This window comes from Monomorium pharaonis, chromosome 1 (assembly GCF_013373865.1).
Source record: "Monomorium pharaonis isolate MP-MQ-018 chromosome 1, ASM1337386v2, whole genome shotgun sequence".
Taxonomy (NCBI): domain Eukaryota; kingdom Metazoa; phylum Arthropoda; class Insecta; order Hymenoptera; family Formicidae; genus Monomorium; species Monomorium pharaonis.
In genome coordinates this window covers 18,639,155-18,661,674 of record NC_050467.1, presented here as the reverse complement: position 1 = coordinate 18,661,674, position 22,520 = coordinate 18,639,155, and the positions used below count along the sequence as shown (strand labels likewise).

Here is a 22,520-nt window from a genome sequence, read left to right as displayed (position 1 = left end):
TTTAATGGCTGTAAATTTTTCCTCTAAAAACATGACAGCGACATTAAGATTAAGTAGATCAACGGATATTAAGCTTGAGCGACAGGTATTACTTCTCATTAGTGAAAAATTGAAGAGAGCTAATGCATCAATGAATAACCCGTTGCAGGCAAAAAATTTATTCTGCGTTTACTTATTTCATGTAAAGTTATTTTTTTTTTAAGAAACTACATTAATTTACACTTGTATTTTGAAAATAAAAAAGAAGTGTGGACATAAAAATATACTTTTGCAGAAAAGAAATTATTTTGATAATTAATGATATTTGCGCTCAAAATACGAAGTTACGGAAGCAATAATTGAAGCTGACGGCGAACAAAAGTAATTCGAGCGCACCGAGAATTCTTAACGGGGATTATCGTGATGCATGTCATCGGCGAATCATCGCGCCGCTCATTCGAGAAAAGAGGAAGGGCTTGGCTTTGGGAAATAAAGCCCCGCAAGATAAATGCGCGGAAAAGGGGTGCCACGGCGAATCCAATTTCTCAGGAGGCCGAGGCGTCGTTTCGGCGACTAGCGGGAAAAAAATAACCGGCGGAAATAAATCGACGGTGGACGAGTCGGCCGAGTGTTGGATACAAAATCAGCGGGAAAGTTTTGGGTTGTTGTGAAGGGCGCGGCGGAGCCCTCGACCTTATTTTTTAGACGATAGACTTTTTTTAATAGCTCTGTCGTCTTCTCACGTCTCGCGAGAAATGGGTATCTGTTGCAAACTTTTTAATACGCAACGTAGAAAATGTTACGGATACAATTGAAGCGCGCGATAAAATTTTTTACTTGGGAGCAGCTAGCTACGTGTATGAATTAACAATGCAATTGTTAGAGATATTCCGCTCGCGTGTCTCGGTTGTTCAGAATCATACGAAAATTCAGTGACTGTGGCCAGCAAACTAGCTGCAGCGTTCCGCTGCATTTTCGCGGGAAACTTGTCCAAGAGAGCGTAAATATTCGCGATGCTTGAGATATATCACGCTATTTCCCAAATGTAGGGAGAGATATCCACTTGCTTGGGTCGGAAATACAACGTCAACTGCACGTCAGCCTGTCACATTTCGAAGTATTCAGAGACCCAGCGCGATATAAATCTGCCGGATATGATAAAAAAAAAAAAGACACGTGGAATTTCGAAAATGCCATTCAACCAATTTTGACGATAGTTACATTTACGATCGTATACATCGCTGATACCCGGACGGAAGATTGGGAAAAAAATCTGTCGATATCTCGCATAACTTTGCACCGAATGCAAAAATCATATATCCGAACTTATCGAAACTCGTCGATACTTGTTCATACATTTTTCCATTATGTCGTGTGTCGTTATATCCATTGTATGAATTTATTTTTATGCCGGTTTCGAATAAATCGTTGAGTTTATTGAATGAAATAGAATTACAAGAGACTTGAGTTATATAGAACTAGGAGTGCCAATTACAATTATCTACGGTATTCTAAATTATAATTTTTATTGTAATAAATTCTAATTCTATATAATTGAATATCTATATTTTTAATATACTAACAGGAAGATTTTAACGAAAAGAGTGTATTTGCATATAAAAATATGTACAAATGTACAATTTCAAGCACTTTGAATGCTTTTTTTACATGCGCTTCGAAGCACGTGCTTTCCAATAAGCTTTCGCGGCGATTTTTCAATTTACGCAAGGTGATAATTCTGAAGCAGCAACGTACATAGCAAAGTTGTACGTAAGAAATTGGAAAGCACGACCGGCCAATGCGCGTTTCGTACCAAATTCATTGAGGAGCCTAATTCCACGTATCTCAGAACGGTATGAATGGAATTTTGATAGAATCTCGATGCAGTTATACCGGGATACAGCAGGTTGAAGATTCCGCGTGCGCTGCACGATTCTGTCTAGAATGGTGCGCAAAGAGGATTACATGTCATTGCAAAGTATTCACAACCCAGTTTTTCCTTTCCATCGAGAGACTTTACCGCATGACACTGAATCTCACATAGGAGATTCAGACGGCAAATATCTCGAAAAATATTACCTGAGACGTGCTGCGGAAAATAAAAAGCAAACAATTGAAAAACATTTAGTAGAGAAATTAAGCAAGTTTTAATTGTAAACGTGCATATTTGCCACAAAAGTCTTTGCAGTGCTGATAAGATAAAGTGAAAGATTTGTTTGCGAGCAATATTCGCGAATAGACGCTAAAATAACACGGGAGAAACAATAAATCTTAACAGCGGATCTTTTCAGATCGGCTTTTATTGTCGCACGAGTATCGAGTGACGAATGACGCTCTCTTTGGAACTGGAATTTGAGCCTAACGTAGATACTAGCTCGTTCAATCAATCTTTGAGAGAAAGCGTTCGTCTCGAAATGATTACTCCACCGAGCTACCACCGATAAGAGTCGCATCGAAAGGGCAAAACTATTTGCCCAATATAAATTGTGGAATTGATTTTAATTAAAACGCCCGCCGCAGTTGTCTCGATTAAATTAATATTTAGATTTTATTATCGGCTAAATTAATATTTAGACATCGTCGTGATATTCACGTATGAAATAATGTGTATTATAATTATATTATTAAATAATATATAGTAATGTAGAAATTGCTGTAACGTTTATTACAAACCTTTCGATATGTAATATAAATTAAATTGATAAAAATGTGATTTTTTAATATAACCTTTAGAAAATTTTTATGTTCTCTTTATTTATTTAATTTTAATATGTCAAAATTATAAGAAATATGAAAAATATATATGTTTGTATTATTCTAATTTCTTTATCTTAAATATGTTTCTGTAAAATACGTACGATTGGAAATGTTTTAAAAGCGAACCATAGGTTCACAGATGCCACATTCATCATCAATGCCGAGCACGAAGTTTAGACGAAGATTAACTTCTTTCACCCTTCGGAGACAGATGCTCATTTAGATAATTTACTGCAATATACCTAGGAACTTCCTAGAACGTGGCAAAGCCAAAATTCTCTCTTCCCGGTATATATTATGAGCCTGCTGTAACTTCATCACCATTAGCATGGCATGTAACGCTTTCGTGTTCATACTCTTCATACTCTCCCGTGCCCTCTTCTCAACTTGTCAATTATCCAATCGATGTCCCAGATCGATGACACAGACACAATACGTGCTCAGACTGAGAAGGAAAAGGGTGCCTATTTCTCTAAGGGTCTTTTCACCGTAAACGCGGACAATTCCGTTCCTGCCGTCTGACCAGACGTCGACATTTTCCACTTATCCTACGAAATCTGCTACCTCGCTTAATGGCGCGCTACAATTAAGTTTTTAGATTCACCAGGCCCGACAGCCCCTCTTCTCCTCCTTCTCTCCCATCCTCTCTTCTCTTCTCGCTAATGGCGCGGTCATTTTGAACTTGTCCGCGTAATGAATTACATCGTTCCGCATTTAGGCGGAGCGTTGTAAAAAAAAAAAGAACACAATACCCCGTCATTACTCCGCAAAAGCAGAGTGTCGATCACACAAAGAACAGAGAAGTTTAAAATATATTTGTTAACACATTACGCTGCCGTGACTTGTAAAAATATTAATATTAATATTAATATTGAATGTCAATGTAGTTTTTAAATTTAAAAAAAAATTGTACTATTTTTTTTACGAAGATGTTCTTGTTTTGCATTATTATTCTGGTTGGCGGATTGCTAAATCGTGTTCCGCCTACATCGTGCATTATTATCGAAATATTGAAAGAGCAGCTGATTAAAATGAGAAGGTGGACTTATGAACGCCCACGTTGCTTTTTCACTATCGAATCGCTTTCCCAACGAAGTTATTGATTGATATGAGCTTTCAATAACAACCGGTCCAGTTGTGCCGCGCCGTCGAAAATAAAACGAAAAGGCACTTTCAAAGGATTACACGTTTGATGGGCAAGGCACCGAGAGCCCCAAATAGCATCATTCACAACCGCCATCTCATCTCTCTCTAGCTTTTCCTCCTCGGGAGTCCCGTTTAGCCGCTGCTCGCAATCATCTATAAAGTAAATGTACGTTGCCGAAGAGAGATCGCAATCGATGTCTTAGTTATTATAAATTTAACAATTAATCATCGGCTCTCGAGGCGAATGGGAAGGCGCGCGGGAATTTATAGAAAATCCCCAGGACGATTTACCGATGGATTTTCGATACGATCCCTTTCGAGGCGCTCTCGGTCGAGACAGAGAGAGAGAGAGAAAGAGAGAGAGCGTCACATAAAACTCTTGTTTCCGACATTCTTCGTTATTTATGGTGGACATAACAACCGTTCTCTCGTTATTTCCTACGCAACAATATCTTTTGAACATCCAATTTATCCGTAGGAGTCGTTAGATTACAGTGTTACGTTCACTTATTCGAGTGAGCTCGGGTACAGGTCGGCGAGCTTGTTGCACGTTGCTTTAAAACGGCCGAACGTAACTTGTCGCGTTTCTTCTATTGTCCTTCGCGAATGTGCTTATCTGAAAACGACGAGTATCGCTTATACGCTTATTGTAGGAAGGAAGCAATCCCTACCATGCTACACGGTGCCCAACCACAGGGAATGATTGAAATCGTCGGCAGATAATTGCGTTTCGTCCGGACATTTCAGCGATAAATATTCGATTCCGTTACAATTATACGCGACGGTACACACGTGAATACAATACAATACAATATTTGTATTATATTATTTCTGCCCCGCTGCAAGATTATTTCGACCTCATTGAACCCTGCCCGAAGGCTGATTGAAATTATTTTCTCCAGGGACACGCTGTCATTGCGTTACAGAAATTTTTGTTTTTTCATGAAATTCAATAATGTGCGAAGAAATACGATTTCGATTATGCTAACTTCCTCGCGGAATCGCGGCGATCTTCTTCAAACGAGACCGGTCGTTTCCATGCAAAACTTCCATTCGGGGAATACGATAGCGCGTGGTAGAGAAAATATATACATATATATATGCACATGTAAAAGGTGGGATATGGGTACGCGATATATTAAGATTCATAATTCCGACGCGCGCGTGCGGGGACGAGAGAGTTTGGCTTAGCCGTCGCTAGATATTGAAAATCAATTCGCGTATCGGCATAATACATGGGCAAGCGCGTGTAACGAGATGTTTGAATTATGCGGGCGTATATATATATTCGCACCCACGCCACCGCGGGCACAATGATCGCCGCCGCGTATTCGTGACGGGCATAACGGAAATTTCTCAATTTCGCGTTTAAAGCCGCGAAAATCTCCCGCGTCCTAATCGTGCGTCGCTTCACCCCCTCTCTCTCTCTCTCTCTCGCCGTGCACGCGCGATAAGCAGGTGGACGTAAAATCGGATTTCGATTATTGCGCCGCGGGTGATGATAAATCGTGGGGCGTTAAGAGAATCGCGGTTCCAATATATATATATAATAATATATCCGATAACGCCACGCGATGATTACGCGTCGCGCGAACGCTGCTCCGACGAATCGATTTGCCTCGCACGGCAGGGCGTGCAAAATTGTGAATGAATTTTTCCATGGAAGCCGATCACCCGAGGAAGTCAGGTATAATCGAACGAAATCGTATATTTCTTTGCACAATACAGAATTCCTTGGAAAGTATATTCCATTACGCAATGATAAAGGATAACGAGCCTCGTGAGAGAAATTGGAGAATGTTTATCGCCGCTCCTTCGTCAGATTCGACGTCGAAACTGAGAGAAGCGTTATTGAATTTTCCCTCCCCCCCTTCAAGCGTAAAATGATCCCGGTCTATTAACTCCGTGGAATCAGTTCGCGATGATGAGGGATATCAGCGAGTGGCTTGTCGACGTGATGCGTAAATTCGTCGACAAGAACTCCGGGAAATCGATTCCGGGGCCAGCGGCGAGGCCAACGAGTGCCGTCGTCGGTAAACGAGGACTACTGATAATTCAGCGAGCCCTGAATTGATACTCGTGAAATAACATAAGCTGCGTACAAGAGTATCCCCAGAATCCACGGTCTTAAGTTCCTAATAATGGTTCTTACGAGTCTTACCGGAGCCGATTCTCTTCCGTGGAAAAGAACTGAAGCACCATTTAATCGATGCCACGTTAAAATTACGAAGAAAATGTGATTCGCATCCGGAAGAACGATGACATCTGATAATTTCGTCGTAATATAAAACTTAATTAAAATTAGCGTAAAATCGATCCGGTAAAGATTTAAAATAGAAACCGCAAGAGAGATATCCGTGGCTTCTCCGCTGCGGGTAGAATATCATAGCCGTCGGGGAATTCGCGTGGTAAAAATAAGTCGTCAGAAATTAAATGGCGTTTACTTTACGGCGTGATCTCGCCGTTTGTGAACGCGTTTGTTTCAGCTTCTCGCTCATCGCGCCGAGAAAATCCTCCGTTTGACGCTCAACGACTCTTCATTGGCTTCATTTTTCTCTACATTATCCATGCCAAGTACCGCTTCAGTCGTGTAAACGAAATTGTAAAGTGAAAAACTGACGTTGCGAGAAGGCCGAGATATAACTCTTTCCGACGTGCTTAACACGATACGCCCACACGGGCGGAATAAATGTTATGTGTAAGTATGCCAACGACGCGAGTGTGACAAATGAATTCTTTCACTGTTGAAGGAACCGCTTTCGAAAAGCGTAAAGTCAGCTTTTTCTTCCCCACGCGAATAAACAAATATAAAGCATATTGATTTATTCATTAAATGCAAATTACACCGTTTATCAAAGAAATTAATTCTAAATCCTTTCGAAGGCTTTGTACATGCATAAACATACGTTTTTTAATCACGATATAAAAAGTGTGTGGAGAGAAACTTTATTACATCAGCATATTTTGAAAATATGTATTTTTTCCATTTTTTTTTTTAATTTTGATATTACAAAAGTGATTACAGTAATTTGTGATTATTATTTGTATTTGATTAAATTTTCTTGTATTAAGTTTTCTTTAAAAAAATTACAAAATAAATAACCCGTGTAATATATTTACGTTGGCTTTTTTCACGATGTCGTCGATAAAACTTCGCGTTGGAAACATTATAATGGAATTCTGAGAAACAATACTTTTATACAGAAAATTGCACTTTTGTCCTATTTTGATCGTAATATTATTACGCATTTATCATATCATAAATAACACGCGCACCAATTAGCGACAGAAAATTATTGTTCACTCTGAGGTTATCATGATTTGCTGGAAATTATCTCTCTCTCTCTCTTTCTCTTGCAAATCACAATGAACTAAAAGCAAAGCAGACTCGTGCAAAAGTACTTGTCGAAACGGGAAATGAACTCGCGCTGGCACTCGTTTCTACCTATTTACGTAAAGGATAAAAAACGCAACCATAAAGGAGGCAAAGAGGTAAGCAAATGGGAAAAAGTATTATTAACCCGCAGACAAACGAGCAAATCCTCGAAACAACGACAGTAGAACTTCATACTAAACTCGGCTTCTGATTAATACCGCAAAAGTAATTATCATAGAAAAAACATCTTCTGAGATCCTCAATTAAGACTACACCGGAAAAAAATTATATTCTCAAAATGAGACAACTATGTACTTTGCAGGCTCTTTTCACACATTTTCTTAATCAAAATATAATTTTTCCTTTTCAACTATTTTTTTTAACTAATTAAAATGGGTCAATTTTTTAACTCATCGATTGTTCAATCGTAAATACAAATAGAAAAGAAACTCAAATGTACATACATTCGTGTGATAATATACCCAAGTTTAAAAAAAATGAGGAAGTATGTATAATTCAATACTAAAATATATCTGTCTTGCAAAAAATTCGAAATACTAAAAAAATGCCGAATGTAACATTGTTGTTCTGTATTAGTATATTATTGCTACTGCATAACTACGTCTAGACAAATGATTCCATAAGATCACTAGAATCTCCCACCTAATATCGTAAATATTACGGTCATTATACTTATAAAGGCCATATTACCATCTTCTCCTCTGTTTGTTACTAATTCCACTATGTATATATTGCTTTCTATGCAGCAAAAAGCTTTAACGTAAAAATTAAAAACTTATATTGGGTAAATAAAGCTCGAAGTAAAACTTAACGGCTGCACTTAGCGCCAAATTAGGGACTTAAATATTACATTACGACAGGAGTGTTTAAAACCGTTCAAAAACCCATCGGCCGGGACGTTCTGAGTTAATCCGATCTTGTGAAAAATGTATAACCTCGTAGCCTAACGGAAAATAATTTCGTGCAATATGCATTATGTAAAATGTACTGTAAAGTTATCTTATACAAATTATATGCTTTAAATCCCTTTACAGTTGTTAACTTTTAACAGTTGAATTAGGCGGCACTGTTGATACGATGTAAATAAATACCACAGCATCACGAAGGAGAGGGATGGAGAAAAAAGGGAATAATTGCCTTGTCCCGGTAAAACAAAGCTCTTGTTTTCTCTCCGATTTTTCTTTGCCTCCAACAATTAACCGCGAATTTAAAGAGCATTCCGTTTTGAGAAACAACCTCCCTCCCTGCTTCCGTTCATCATGCAGAAATATTCGCAGAAAAGTATACTGAGCCAAAACTATACATAAATGCAAAAAAAATATTCATTTTACTAATGAAAAATTTATTAAAATTGGTTCAAAGAATTATTTTATTATTACGATGCTTTAGGTTTTATGTTAATAAACTCATATTAATATTAATAAATTCATTTATGGCTAATGAAAAATGTTCAATGTAATATTTATACTATTAAAAGAATGTTTATTGTATCAATGAATTTTAAGTCGATGAACGACATACAATGGTACTATAAACTTTTTTTTTTAAGTGTAATTATGGCGGAATAAAGCTGATCTCACTTCGATATATCACTCCTCATATTGATAGGCTCGACAAAGCTCGAATCCTTGTGGCTTCCGGACGCGTTACGTTATTGTAACGGCACGACGACGAGGCGGCCCGGAAATTGCCGTAACGATAATCCTCGATCCACGGTATCGCTTTCGCACCCCTCTTGATAATTCAAGTTAATTGTCGTCGAAGCAGTAAATTAGCGAAGCTTATCTACGGATTATTAAATCAGAATCCATTTAATTTTAACGAACGATCCACGTCTTTTACGAGACCGAGGTTGATTGCGTACTGATCGTCCCGGGAATAAGAAAGGATCCCTCTTCGTGCGCGAATGGATCAAAAGCATATCGGGGGGGGAGGGAAAAAACGACTCCGAATCCGTCGTATAATTCCTGCCGACCGCGATATTTCGTCGTATCACGTCGCGCGCACGTGAACTCCCGCGACAGTTTACCGAACACGATGCGCGACAATGAAATAAACTGCCGCCGGGTGACAAATGCCGAGAAGGAGAGCCGTTTTAACCGCACACTTCTCACTCGATACCGTCGACTGTGTCCCCGGCTATTGCGAGTTTCCGCGAGTGTGCGACCGAAGGAGGAAAGGACGTCGATCAGCCCCGAGGGACGAAACGGGTGACGTGTCGTAAATCACGAACACCCGATAACACGCTCGTCGCAGTATTTTACGCATTTCTTCGAGTTTGAACAATTTACGGCGGGCGAACTCTGTGGCTCTTTATTTGCCGCCCAATTTCGGCCCTTGAACTAAGCCCGCTCGCCAATGTCGCGACAATAAAAGGTTATCGATCGCGCCGAACCTTCTTGGATTCCAGAAGAAAATAGGGCGACTCTCTTTCCCGTGGCGCAAAACCGCAAGATTAATCGCGAGGTCTTTTGTATCCGTAGAGCCCTTCGGTTTATTCCGTTTGCAATTATATATATTTTTTTATGCAATTAAATCGTACACTGAGAAAAATGATACGATTTATTAACAAGACATCTACGTATTACAATAGACTCTATATGTACTAATAGGGTCTTGATATACTAATTGAATAGACTCTTTTTTTCAGTATATTTTTTAAATATTTGTATATATAAAAAAACACGCATCCAAATGTGTATGTACATTAATACAAAATTATATACAATTTTAAATAATAATAGAAGAATATGTAACAATTAATATGTAAAAAACACAACCAATTAAAGATAATTATTCGGACATAGATGAATCTTCATGATAATATTTTTTGTGCAATTTCATATGCTTTTTTAAATACTTTGTCAAATTCAACACCGTTATAAAATTTTCAAAAATAATTACAGAGAGTGCTCTTGTACCTGTCTTAATTAATTTTTATAAAGAGAGCTAGCCGTCCCTGTGGCTGCCGTTTAATATCGCCCACATCTTTTTGAACAATATTTACGATGACGCCGGCGCCACTACGGCGACAGTTAAATAAGTAAAGGTGGCCTATGCCTTCTTCTATTATTAAAGAGCTCTAAAGGGCTGGCTCAAATCCTTTCAAGTGAATTTTGAACGAACCTCTCAAAGTTTCGCGAAGCTTTCCGCGGCGGCAGATAGATATTGCCGACGCGGTGAGGTAAGTAGGGCGAAAATTCCGATTCAGCGGGCGATAGCGAAAATCGTGAGTTTAAAATTCGGGTCTCGCGATACATCGATGTTCGCGCGCGTTTCTCTCCTATATTTGAAGGATTAATCGGTCACGTTGCGCCGGAGGAGTTTCGACTTTCGTCTCCATGACTCGCGCGCAATTTGTTTCCCGACGTGGAAATTAATGACTTTCGCGCGGTTCCCGCGCTAAAAACACACACGTACGCGCACCCCCGCACGGGCCAAGGAACTCGTCTCGGCGGCGCCGGTGCACTTAAGACTGCTTCGCCGAAAACGCGATTATACGTTTCTGATTCTACATCATTCAGCGTGTGTACCCGTCGCGCTCGTCGCATTCAGCGACGGCAATCGCTGCGCGCGATTGAATTACAAGCGGAATAAGGAAGTTCTACCTTCAACGAACGGTTTATTCAACCGTCATGTCATCGAGGATTCGTGCCGTTTGTCCGGGTTTGTGGATTTAACGAGCTGGAAACAGGTTTAAGATTCCTCCTCGTCTCTCTCTCCCTTTTTACGTAAAATTAGATTTTTAAACGTCGATCATCGCGAAAGGAGACAGAAAGATAGAAAAGTAGTACCGAATGGTACAGATTTAGCGAGCTATCTAAGATCTATAATATATTTTTTTTTTAAATTGAATTAAAAAACAATTCTTTTTCTTCTTTCTGCGATACGATATTTTTTATTTACAATATATACACCTTTAATTGTGTTTTCCTTTTATGTAAAAATTTATTTGTGTGTTTAAGAATAAATTGAGATATTCCATAATTAAAATCGTAATCTTGAAATTAATACGAGATATGTGTTGCGTATAATTTTGATATCACGCGCGCAGATCTAAGAAACGAAGGCCTGAACAAGGTGTCGTCGTTGTAAGTCAGAAAAATCGTAAGCTCTTCTTCCATCACGTCGCACAAAAAAAAAACCGAATGCTCCGGATGCTTCTTTCCCGCCGAACTTTTTCGCTTGGATCCTTTGTTTACCTAAAAGGGTCACGTAGCTCGTAAGGAATACTCGCCGTATTTCTTCGTAGGAATTTATGTATCTGGGAGAAAATTGATCTTTTATTTTGGATCGTGCTGGCAGAAGGGTGTACATTACACGCGTCCCCGAAGACACGCGGTGAGAGAACCACATCGGGGAAGAATAGTAACGTCGAAAAATTGATATTTACGAGGATCCCAGTGTTCCTTTACGAAAAAGTATCTCATAATCGAACGTTTGCCGTGTTACGTCGGGTACGGGATGCTTTGGACGTAACGGAGAAGCTTTCACGTGTGATTCCTTTACTCTCGAAGAAATCCAACAATAGACATTTCCGGACTCAATCTCGAAGTAATCTTTATACGTAAATAAATAATCTATAATATACGGCATATACGAGTGACGACCAGACAGAGCTGGCGGCTTAATCTTCCACGGTGTATACGTCAATATTGATAGAATTGGACGTTAAAACGTATGTATTGTTTCGTTAAAATATTCAGAGGGGTTGCGTGTATACGCTCGCGAACGATAAGATACGTTTGGCTACATTCATATGAGTTTAAATAAAATCCACGCGTTCGGACGTGACCTGTATTTCATATTTGTATTGCTTTTCATATTGATGAATATTCATTCTTGATGTCAACTGCGACGCAAATTTATTTATATGAAAGCTGGCACGAGGACTTGATGTCAGGTGTTAACGCTAATTTATTTATACAAATTTATACAGGACGTCCATAAAATCCGTCCCGATCTCCTAACATCTTGGAGAAATGTATCGAAATTATGAGAAATCGTGAAATACATGTTTGATTGTTTCGAGCGGCTATTCTATCCTCTCGAGACTCTTAAAAAAGGTGTCACGTATTTCGCGGTCTTTCATAATTTTTGTGTTGAAATGTAGGGGATGAGGACAGACAACTTTATAGACACCCTGTACCTCATAAACTCTCGATAGGATCTGAAAAAATTTTATTTAATACAAGAGTCAGGGAAATGAATAGCTCTGCATGTTATATCTGTATCAGAGTCGACGAAGATATGAATCGGTAATTAACAGAGAAGCCGAATGTGTAAACGTACCGTATCTATGATATTGCTATAATATATTCCGGGGAGTATGTAACGTTACTTTGCGGTGGCGAAGATTCCGGCAGATAAAGTAATTACCGTTAAAGCGCAAATTAACAGAGCGATCACCGACTGATAAGCTGGCAATCGTAATCTGGCGCTCGCAATATGGAGCAGGCGGGCACGACCGTCTCTCAGAATGAGCGTATTAATTGACTGCGTGGCAATCACTTGTTACGTGACGTGGCGTTTCCTTTGATCTGTCGAAATGCTAAACCGACTAACTAATTTCGACGATGATTATCGACACGTGTCTATAATCATTTGATTCCAAGAATATTCTTACAAAAAAAGAACGAGAAAGAAGAAATCTGAGTAAAATTCTTTTTGAACAGGTCTGGTTTCTTCTTGCTATTATTTTTAAAGAAATTTTCTTCTAGAGGAACCCCTCAATCCTTTAATTACTTGGGTGAAAATCAGAATTAATCTAGACGCAAGCTGCAAATTTAATTAAATATATTATGTAATGAAATATTTTGAAGAATACAGATTTTTTCATTTCTAATGTTTGAAAATTATTTTATCTATAAAAAACATGTCTGAATTTATAATTACTTATTAAAGAAATAAAAACGTAAAAAAATTACTTACAGGTTAACAGTAAATTTCGTGAGATTTTATTACTAAATTTATGCGCACGTAAAATAAATATAGATTTTAGAGGAAAAGTTATATATTGATTTATTATGTTTAGAAGAGGTAGATTTTTTTTATTTAACTTGTTTTCATGACATCGATTAACTTTACGAATCCGAAAGTTCCATAAAAATTAGTGCCAATTGCGGAGGGGGAGGGAGGAACCGACTGTATATTTAAAAAATGCACTTGTGTTTTATAAATATTTCATTAATGGAAAGATGGAATTTCGGCATCGTAAATTGTTGAAATAATCGCTGCGTATCACACACGTCTATTCGTGCGCTTCGTGGACGTGATGATTGCCGAGAGGATCGCCGAATGCAACGCACGTGCTGATCGAGCAATCATTTGTTATCAGCGGCATCGATATTCCGTGTGGACAACGCAATAAAATATTTTCCCATGCATATGCATGCGATGCGATATATCCGGCAAATCGATGATGCGTCGGTGGATTTTCCGCCGCGTCGCGCGCGATAAAATACGTATATCTCAGGAGCACACAGGAGAATCTCGAGTGTTCCCACGTAGTCACGTAACGTTTGAAGTAACGAAAAGCGAACAGAGAACAAATGTAATCGTACATGCACATACACATCTGATTTCGTGCGTTTCTCCGCCTGTTCGCGCGTATAAACACATAAATATTGTATATATAATAATCTCAGTAAATGTACGCAAAATTCAAATTTACTTATTGCTTTTGCAGATTAATTTCATAATATATTGGACGGGGAAGTCCGTTGCGAAAGTTTAAAGCTGCACAAGGACTTTATAATCACCTTCTATATGCATTAATCAAACAATATGAATATGGAATATATTCAAATCCGGAATCTCGCAGTTAAAAGCTCCGAAAGATTCCATATATTCGTTATCTTGATTCGTCAGAAGCGGGAAAATTAAAGAGAGAATAAACGAATATGTAAAGCATATCGTATTAGATATTGGATACACAAGCGCACATAATACTTGACAATAAAATGTTTTTCAATTTTTGAAAAGTGAAGACGCGAGGAGAATTTTATTCTGATAAAACGAATAAACGCGGTAAACCGCACGTGTTTTACGACGAACGGAATTTAATAGGATACTTTTCGAATCCGTTGAATCCGCGAAATGCTGAATCGAGCGCGCGTCCATAAATCTCAAAGCACGATAGTACTTGGAGAATCCGTCGAACCGCTCGAATTGGCATGCGTCTTAAGCAGGCTCGCCTAATGAGAAGAAAGCGAATTGGTGAAAATCGAGGCGACGAACGTACAGCACTGTCGAACTGATTTATATCCGGGGAAACACGAGGGGTAGCGAGATGAGGGAAAGAAGGGAAAAAAGGGACCTGCACACGAAACATTTGTAACGTAACTTGCGCGGCGAATCGATAGCTTGTAACAGTTGCAAACGTTTGAAGGCGCGAAAAGTAATTTCGCATAAAACTAACGAGAGCGCCGGACACTTTTTCATTTTCGTTTTTTTTCTCCTCCCCCCATTGTCCTCTCTGCCCCCCGCGTGCGATGCATTTCCCCTTTTTCCGCTTCCATGGCCGTTCATTAAATGGTCGTTACGATCATTTTCCTTGTGCCATTGTCTTCGTCGCGCACGTGTGTGAATCGTCGCGCTAACTTTTCGCTGCACTCTCGGGCTTTAAACTGCAGCCGGTGCAGCCGTTCGCCTTCGCTATCTTTGCTCACGCGGGCTCGTAGCGCGTGGATTTATTACGCGAACTAGCTGCCGCACGCAGTTCGAAACTGTGCTAAGCTCGTATATCACGCGGGTGCTAATATCTGAAATGTGTGCAATCTAGCGCCGCACGAGTTACACGAGCCGTGCACTTTAACTACTAAATTAAATACGAAAATTAATAACTTTACACGTGTATCGCATTTTTTTACGCCAACTAAACGGGAGAACGCTTGGTTCCTGAATGCCCGACGATTTGCCATTTAGCAGAATAATTTCGTGGATTAAATAAAATAGGATTTTGTTTTTAATTATAATGGAAAAAAATGGCACTTGTTTTTTTTTTTTGCTTTCTTCTTTTTAAGCGATTATTAACAACTTGTAAGAATGACAATTTCACGGTCGAGAAAGCGTGCCTCGCGTTAAAAGGAATCGAAGCGCTAATCGCTGGATATATGTTTAAATTTACGAGTTTCCTCCCTCCCCCCCCCCATTTTGATTGATCGCGCACGACGCTTTCGCCGTATCGGCAAATGTAAATTAATTAATAGCCACGTTCGCAAAATCTTTCGAGGAGAGCGCAAGAATTCCTTCGGCGCCTGACTCTTAGCAAACAGTCGGCCGTCAGACACAGGCACAAATCGTCGTTACCGAGACGAATCGATCGTTGACCTAAACCGGTCCGTCCCGTACGAGACCCGCGAGAGAAAGGAAGTAAACGAAAATCGGTATATATCTCATCCGTCGGTGAATGTGGACCTTCGGAGACGCCGGATCCATTCGCGCGGTGAGAAAACGACGCCAGGAACCCGACGGTATGCTAATCGGAGAAAAGTTTCTGCAAATATGCAGTGCCTGCTGGTCCCGCGCGACGTATCTAAAAGCGTTTTCAAGGAAACGCGAGATCGCGGGGAAAAATAAACGCAATTGCAACGCACGCGCGAGCCGCAAATTACACGGTGCAATAACGGTTGGCCGGACCGTTGGGGATCAATTACCCGCTAAATCCAATGACCATATATTTTCTGAAGCGTTTATTTGTAACGCTAATGCATCCCGTCTTACGAAGTCCATTCACGCCCTGCCATACATTACGTCGGAAAGATATTGTACGCACGGAAGAAGCGCTTGCCCTTACAACTCTCAATGTATCGAGATATATACCTCACTAAGCTGACCGTACTATATCAAGTGTACGTGATCTGTTTGCTTTGACGCGTTAGATGAACAAGAAATTAAACATAGATATATATAAAATATATAATACGATAGAGAAAAGTTGCCAATACTATGCAGTACTTCATTGTTTCAGAGAAACGAAACATTGTACTATATTAATATTAGTAAAAATATATTCTACGTAAATAATTAAAGAAGTAAAAACTCATATTTCATACATCCATGTTCTTCCCTACATAAAATCTACTGATAACGAAACTTTTATGTATAGTAAAACTTGCATATTGCGTCTGGTGAAACGGCATAAGATATTTGTATAATCGATAAAAAATCCGTACATTGAAGTGAAATGTTTTTAGGAATATACATTAACTTGTAAATATTTTGTACAAATGATTTGTACTCGTGTTAAAAGAAAAGGCAGGAAAAATGTGACCTAGTATGCCAGTTTTAAGGCCCAGTTTCTCAAAGTTTTTTTTTTCTTGTTACGTTGCGAAAACAGCTTTTTTTAAATACATAATACATTCGTATATGCATTTATGTGATATAACTGATATGAAACGCAAGCAAAACTTTGTGCTCTCATAAAATCAAGTCAGGCTCATATAAAATTCATTTTCAAAAACATAAATGCAAACATTGGACTTTATTTCAAGTATTTATATTGAGCGGGCCATTCTGCATTATCTTTTACAAAAGGGAGCTTTTTATTTTTATTTTTTTGTTTTTGTTAATACGCTTGATTGTACTTCAAAGCATTTTTACAAAACATTTTAGCTTTTTAACTAGCCATTGTTGGCCGAATGTATGTTGACCCAATTAACAGATATGTATACAAAAATGTATACAAAAACAATCTGAAATAAAAATTAAAACTTTTTATATTAACTTTGCAGTACGTGCGGCGCAGTGCCACCTATTTTGCACGTCAATTCTTTTAGAGAGTCTTCTTGCGAGGATGACGAAAACAATTTACCATCCGCAACCCGTGTTCGTCGCCATAAGTAGAATGGAAATAAAACTCCGTTACTTGCAATCGATTAAACATGCTAACTTAATATAGGCTATTCTATGAAGTAGAAAATCTTAATGCGAGTCAGACGAAAGCGAGAAGTCGCGAATTGGAGCAATTAACCGGGAATCGAGTATGATCACGCAGAAAATTGGAGCGGAAGAGAAGCGAAGCGCCGAGCGATTTCGAATCGCTGTGGAAATTCAGTCCGCAGGCTAAACTGGAATTTTGAGACACGCGTAAAAGTGCTCGCTGCCGCTTGCCGCAGCTGCGCTTGCTTTAAATTCATAAGTACCGGCGCATAATTTCCATCGACATAATTATTCTACGGGCGGAATTTTCGGACGGAAAGTGCTCCCGCAGTCGTAATACAAGAGGGAGCCGCGCGCCGTACGACTTAATATATAACATAAACCATATATAATATAAGCCACGTGAGTATAGAATATAAAGTGCGCCCCCGTATGCTGCATTGCATATCTAATGAATCGATAAACATCGTTCCACTTTCGAAAGTTTCCGCGGTGAGATTTCAATGCGACGTGCTACGCAGATTATTGCGCCCGCGAGAAACGAAACGCGGCGTAATTGATCCGCCGAGAGGAGACTGATTTATTTATTTTCGATTCGCGTGCATTTAATCGTGAGAGATCCAAATGGCGATCGCGCGGAGATTACGTCCGAATTAATAATCATCGTCGGGGTTATAGGTGATACGAATATAGTTGTCGGGATATGTAATACCTTGAACTGTATCAACGATACGTGAGCGAGTAATCTCGCGGCTGTCGGATAAATCCCACGTCGGAGTATTAACTTTAAAGGTGTAATTACAAGCGAGATGTACACCGCTCGGCCGTGCGTCCGTCCGGCGCGAATAATTGTAGCTCCCTACCTGTTTCTACGGCCGTAAAAAAAAAAAAGAAAAAAAAAAGAAAAAGGGGATAGGTGAAGCGAGAGACTTTTTTATTGCGGAGAGAGTCCGCGTTTATGCCAGGATAGCTAGAGCCCATGATGAAGTAGCATCCGCGACGAGGAGTACTGAAAGCCGTAGCCACCCGCCCGTGGAAAACGACACGTTAGCAGCCGTGTGGCGTTCTACCGTAGGTTTATAAAGCGCGGACAGCGTCATGAAGACATTCAAGTGTGTGTATGTGCCGTCGCTAAGAAAATCTAGAAAAAGAAGATCTTAAAGCTCGGAAAGACGCCAAGGGCGTCTGATTGATCCTTGCAGCGTCAACGCCTTCCCTGCACCGAGGGAAAAGTACTTGATATTTGTGACCATAATTGAATGTTAAAATATAATTATGATAAAGGACGCTCTCCATTTTTCTAATTATTACCGCTATAATGTTAGTTATAATAGCATACAATGTGTAACAGTCATGAAATAAATTAAGAAAAACAAAATCAAGTATTAAAGAGAAAATGATATCATCGGTGGGGTCTTGAATAGTAAAGAAGAGAAAATTTTGTATCTCTCCAACCCTTTGATCTGATGACAGCTGAATTTTATTTTTATAACATTTAGATCCTTTATATCTTAATATCAAGAACTTTTCAAAACCCGAGATGTACATACATCCGGGCCTATCCTTGTTACAGTCACAAATACCAAGTACTTTTTTTCTCATCAGTGCGCGCTTCTTCCCACGCAAATTATTTTTATTTATTCAAGTGTTTCCATGTCGTAGATGTGTCACAATTGTCGTCGCAACTGTCACGTATAGTCGCGCATATGATAATTAAGTCAGTCTAATCCGCCTACCTTACGTAAATCATCGACACGACCTCATATTCCTATATAGCCTTTCTTTGTCTTTTCGCAGAATAACCTGACAGACGGGGAAGAAGACGCTCTGCCTGAAGACGCTTTCTCGCTGCTGTCGGTGCTCCTAGTTGGTTCGCTAAACTTTCCATTTGATCGATCGCGAGTCGTCCCTCGAAGACAGCCTCCCGAGAGTGCCTACTCTCGGAAGCTCCGATCCGACCCCGTCCAATCATACCCCTGGTGGTAGTCTCTGCCTTTCTCTCCCCCTCTCCGTAGGCTCTCCCGACACCCTTCCGCTGCCCTTATCTCTCCCGTGTTGTTTTCCCTCATCTCGAGAACGCTTAATATAACCGATAGAATCGAATAAATTATGATTGGACGTAGGTCCCAAGGGCCGACTGTCGTAATTTCTGTCTCATCGATGTCCTTCGCGTTACTGTGCTTCACAAGATTGATGCTGTTGTAATATCACATTTTGCTAGAAGTGAAAACATATTGACTGTGCGAAGATCTTTTTATTTAAGATTTAGCAGACGAAGAGTAAACAATTTAGACGAATTTTGCTTTTAAGAACAGTATTTTTTTAATTTTGCTATCAAAACGCGCGGAAGGTGTGTCTCAATTATTTTGTTATATATTTAAGATTAGAAGTATTGGTTTCTCATTGACAACGTAATTCTCCTTTTAATCGAAATGTTATATTAAATCAGAGATAAGATAAAATCCCGCCTAAAAAGTTGCAACCTACCCAGGGGGTTAATCCTGAAATTTTGAGAAGTAGCAAGATTTTTCCTGACCAATGTTTTAGCGTGAATTATTTTACTATATGGGGTGCTTACGTTATTGATAAAATAAAGGTTCGCGAAGCGAATTACATACTCTGCTGAATCTAGCCTTTTAAAGGGGATATGCACGTGAACCAGAACGGATTTGCCGGCTCTTCGTTTATTTTGTTCACCCCAAGCTTTCATCCTTTCCATGCGTTCGTGACAAATTAATTACAGAAGTACTGCGTAATACCGGGTTAAAAGTCGCGGGAGAGATTACGGCCACCCTCGAATTTTCCCCAACGAGTAATCGACGCCAATTTCGTCCAGAAACAATTTCATTAGGCTCGAAGGTCGGGGCTTCCGAGATCCTCTTCCTTTATAAATAACATCGATTATAACATCGTGCGGTGAAGGTCTCAATACATGCATGTATATATATCTCAAAAATTCCTCAGAATGATATCGTACAGCATTCGATAACAGTAATGGCAACACCGATGTTCGTCGCCGAATATCAGCGTGACGCGGCTTTTCTCAATTCATCCCCCCGATTCGATTCGATGAATAGCGACGAATAATATTTCATCGACGACACAACGTCGGATTTCTTTAGAGGCTCACGCGCTTCGAGGGGCGACGTGTTGTACGGTTGAATAGTAGCGTGTCCTGGCGATTCTCCGCTAGACGGATCTCCGCGATATCCGCAGGATTCCTTCTCGTGATCCTGATATTCTTCTCCGTCGCCGGGAACGTCCTGGTCTGCGTGGCGATCTACACCGACCGTGGGCTACGGAGAATCGGCAACCTCTTCCTGGCCTCCCTGGCCGTCGCCGACCTCTTCGTCGGTGGGCTGGTGATGACCTTTGCCGGGATCAACGATCTCCTCGGCTACTGGATCTTCGGAATGTGGTTCTGCGACATCTGGATCGCTTTCGATGTTATGTGCAGCACTGCCTCTATCCTGAATCTATGCGCCATATCACTCGACCGTTACATACACATTAAGGATCCTCTTAGGTGAGGCCGCTTGCTATCGGTAGCTTTACAGAAGGATCGTCAAACAATTTGTAAATTTAAAATTACAATTACCTTATTTGGCCCACTTAATTTATTTTAATTTAAAAAATTCTATTTATATATTTTTTTTTTTAATCACAGAGAGTTTAAAATAATTAAACCAAAAGGTTATTATAGAAAATAATATTACGATCGAAACAAATTTAATTTCTGAAAAACTATATATATATATATATATATATATAAATTTTCAATAAGATGAGTTATAAAAGTTATAAAAATTTAAATTGAATTACTGTTGCTTTAGGTACGGCCGTTGGGTGACCAGAAGAGTTGCCATTGGCGGCATCGCCGTCGTATGGCTCCTAGCAGGACTCATATCATTCGTACCGATCAGTCTAGATCTTCACAGAAATGATGATCAACCTGTGACATACAATGACGAGGAGGTAAGAATTTTATTGCATCAGTTTATTAATGTTAATAGATCAATATATCAAATGTGGATCTTTGAAAACGTAAAATGTGAAACGATTTTCCACAATTTCTCAGTGCTCTCGAGCAAACTTTTAATTGTCGTTTTTAATTATCGAGAGCGAGCCTTTTTATTAGAAATTCATAAAGTATGAATTCTGTCCACTTCAATGTTGGAAGTGTACGTAATATTCAAAAGTCCATAATTATAGGTATTGCTCGGTAAAATATTATAAGTACACTCTGCGGTGTATCAATCATGTGAAATTAAATTTATATTGAAAGTTAGTTTAAAAAAATAAATAAAAAAATACGTAAACGTGTGGCAGGTTGTAACTTTCGAGTGCGAGGAGAGAATTAAAAATAAATGGCATTTCTCGTTTTACCCCGTTACGACACGCCATTCACGTCTGAGGCAGTTTGCGCAATGCTCGCGTTTCTCTGTTAATTACTCGTACTCTTTTACCCTTACAGCACCCTACATGTGCCCTAGACATTACACCTACCTATGCGGTGGTATCTTCATGCATATCTTTCTATGTGCCCTGCATCGTGATGCTGGGTATTTATTGCAGGTAAGCTAACTACTTTGGATGCGAATTAATTTAACTTTTTGCTTCCGCACTTTCGCCATAATCGTTCGCCGTAATCTCCGTGAGTGACGCAGCTCGTATGCCGTTCTATAAAATATGACCGGCTCGCGTTCCCGAATGAGCCTGAAGATAAAAACGATGCGCGCGCTCGGAAAAACATCCTCGTTTGAAAAATTCATAAAAGATAAATCGCGCATACACAACACCAAGCTTTGTTTAACGGAGCAACGCATCGGATGCTGATAAATTTCTAACGGGCGTTCAACATTATCTCTTACATCGTTTACAATTAGTTTCTCCGACGCAAAGATGCTCTCTGATTAATAAATCGAAGGAGTTGTATCCTATGCGTTAAGAAATTCCTCCTTTTCCAGGCTCTATTGCTACGCGCAGAAACATGTGAAGAGTATCCGAGCAGTAACAAAGCTGCCGGACACTTCCAACCTGGCCAAGAGTTTTCGCTCGAAGAGCAGTCGCAGCAAGCCACCAAAGCCGCAGACGAAGACGAAGCCAACCAGCCCTTATCACGTGTCTGACCACAAGGCCGCGATCACCGTCGGCGTAATCATGGGTGTATTCCTGATATGCTGGGTGCCATTCTTCTGCGTCAACATCGTCGCAGCCTACTGCAAAACCTGCATATCTCACCGAGCGTTCCAGGTGCGACTCCTTACTATTATAATTAAGATTATCCTGTCGAAGGAGACATAAGAATTTTCTTGTCCCACACACAGGACAATTCTTGAACAGAATTTTTCCGATATGC

General features: G+C 39.7%; 1 protein-coding gene across 3 annotated transcripts in view; it reads left to right on the top strand.

Moving 5' to 3' along the window:
* The window catches only part of LOC105839922 (dopamine receptor 1), an 88,505-nt gene that overhangs the window by 63,904 nt on the left and 2,081 nt on the right, over positions 1-22,520 (top strand). For 2 of the 3 annotated variants that reach the window (XM_012686572.3, XM_012686571.3), the window contains exons 2-6: positions 18,959-19,031; positions 20,378-20,687; positions 20,995-21,136; positions 21,636-21,736; positions 22,129-22,414. In XM_012686572.3, coding sequence (XP_012542026.1) covers positions 18,959-19,031; positions 20,378-20,687; positions 20,995-21,136; positions 21,636-21,736; positions 22,129-22,414 — 912 coding nt within the window. The remainder of the gene's footprint in view (positions 1-18,958; positions 19,032-20,377; positions 20,688-20,994; positions 21,137-21,635; positions 21,737-22,128; positions 22,415-22,520) is intronic. The other variant, XM_028192273.2, reaches the window with a different exon arrangement.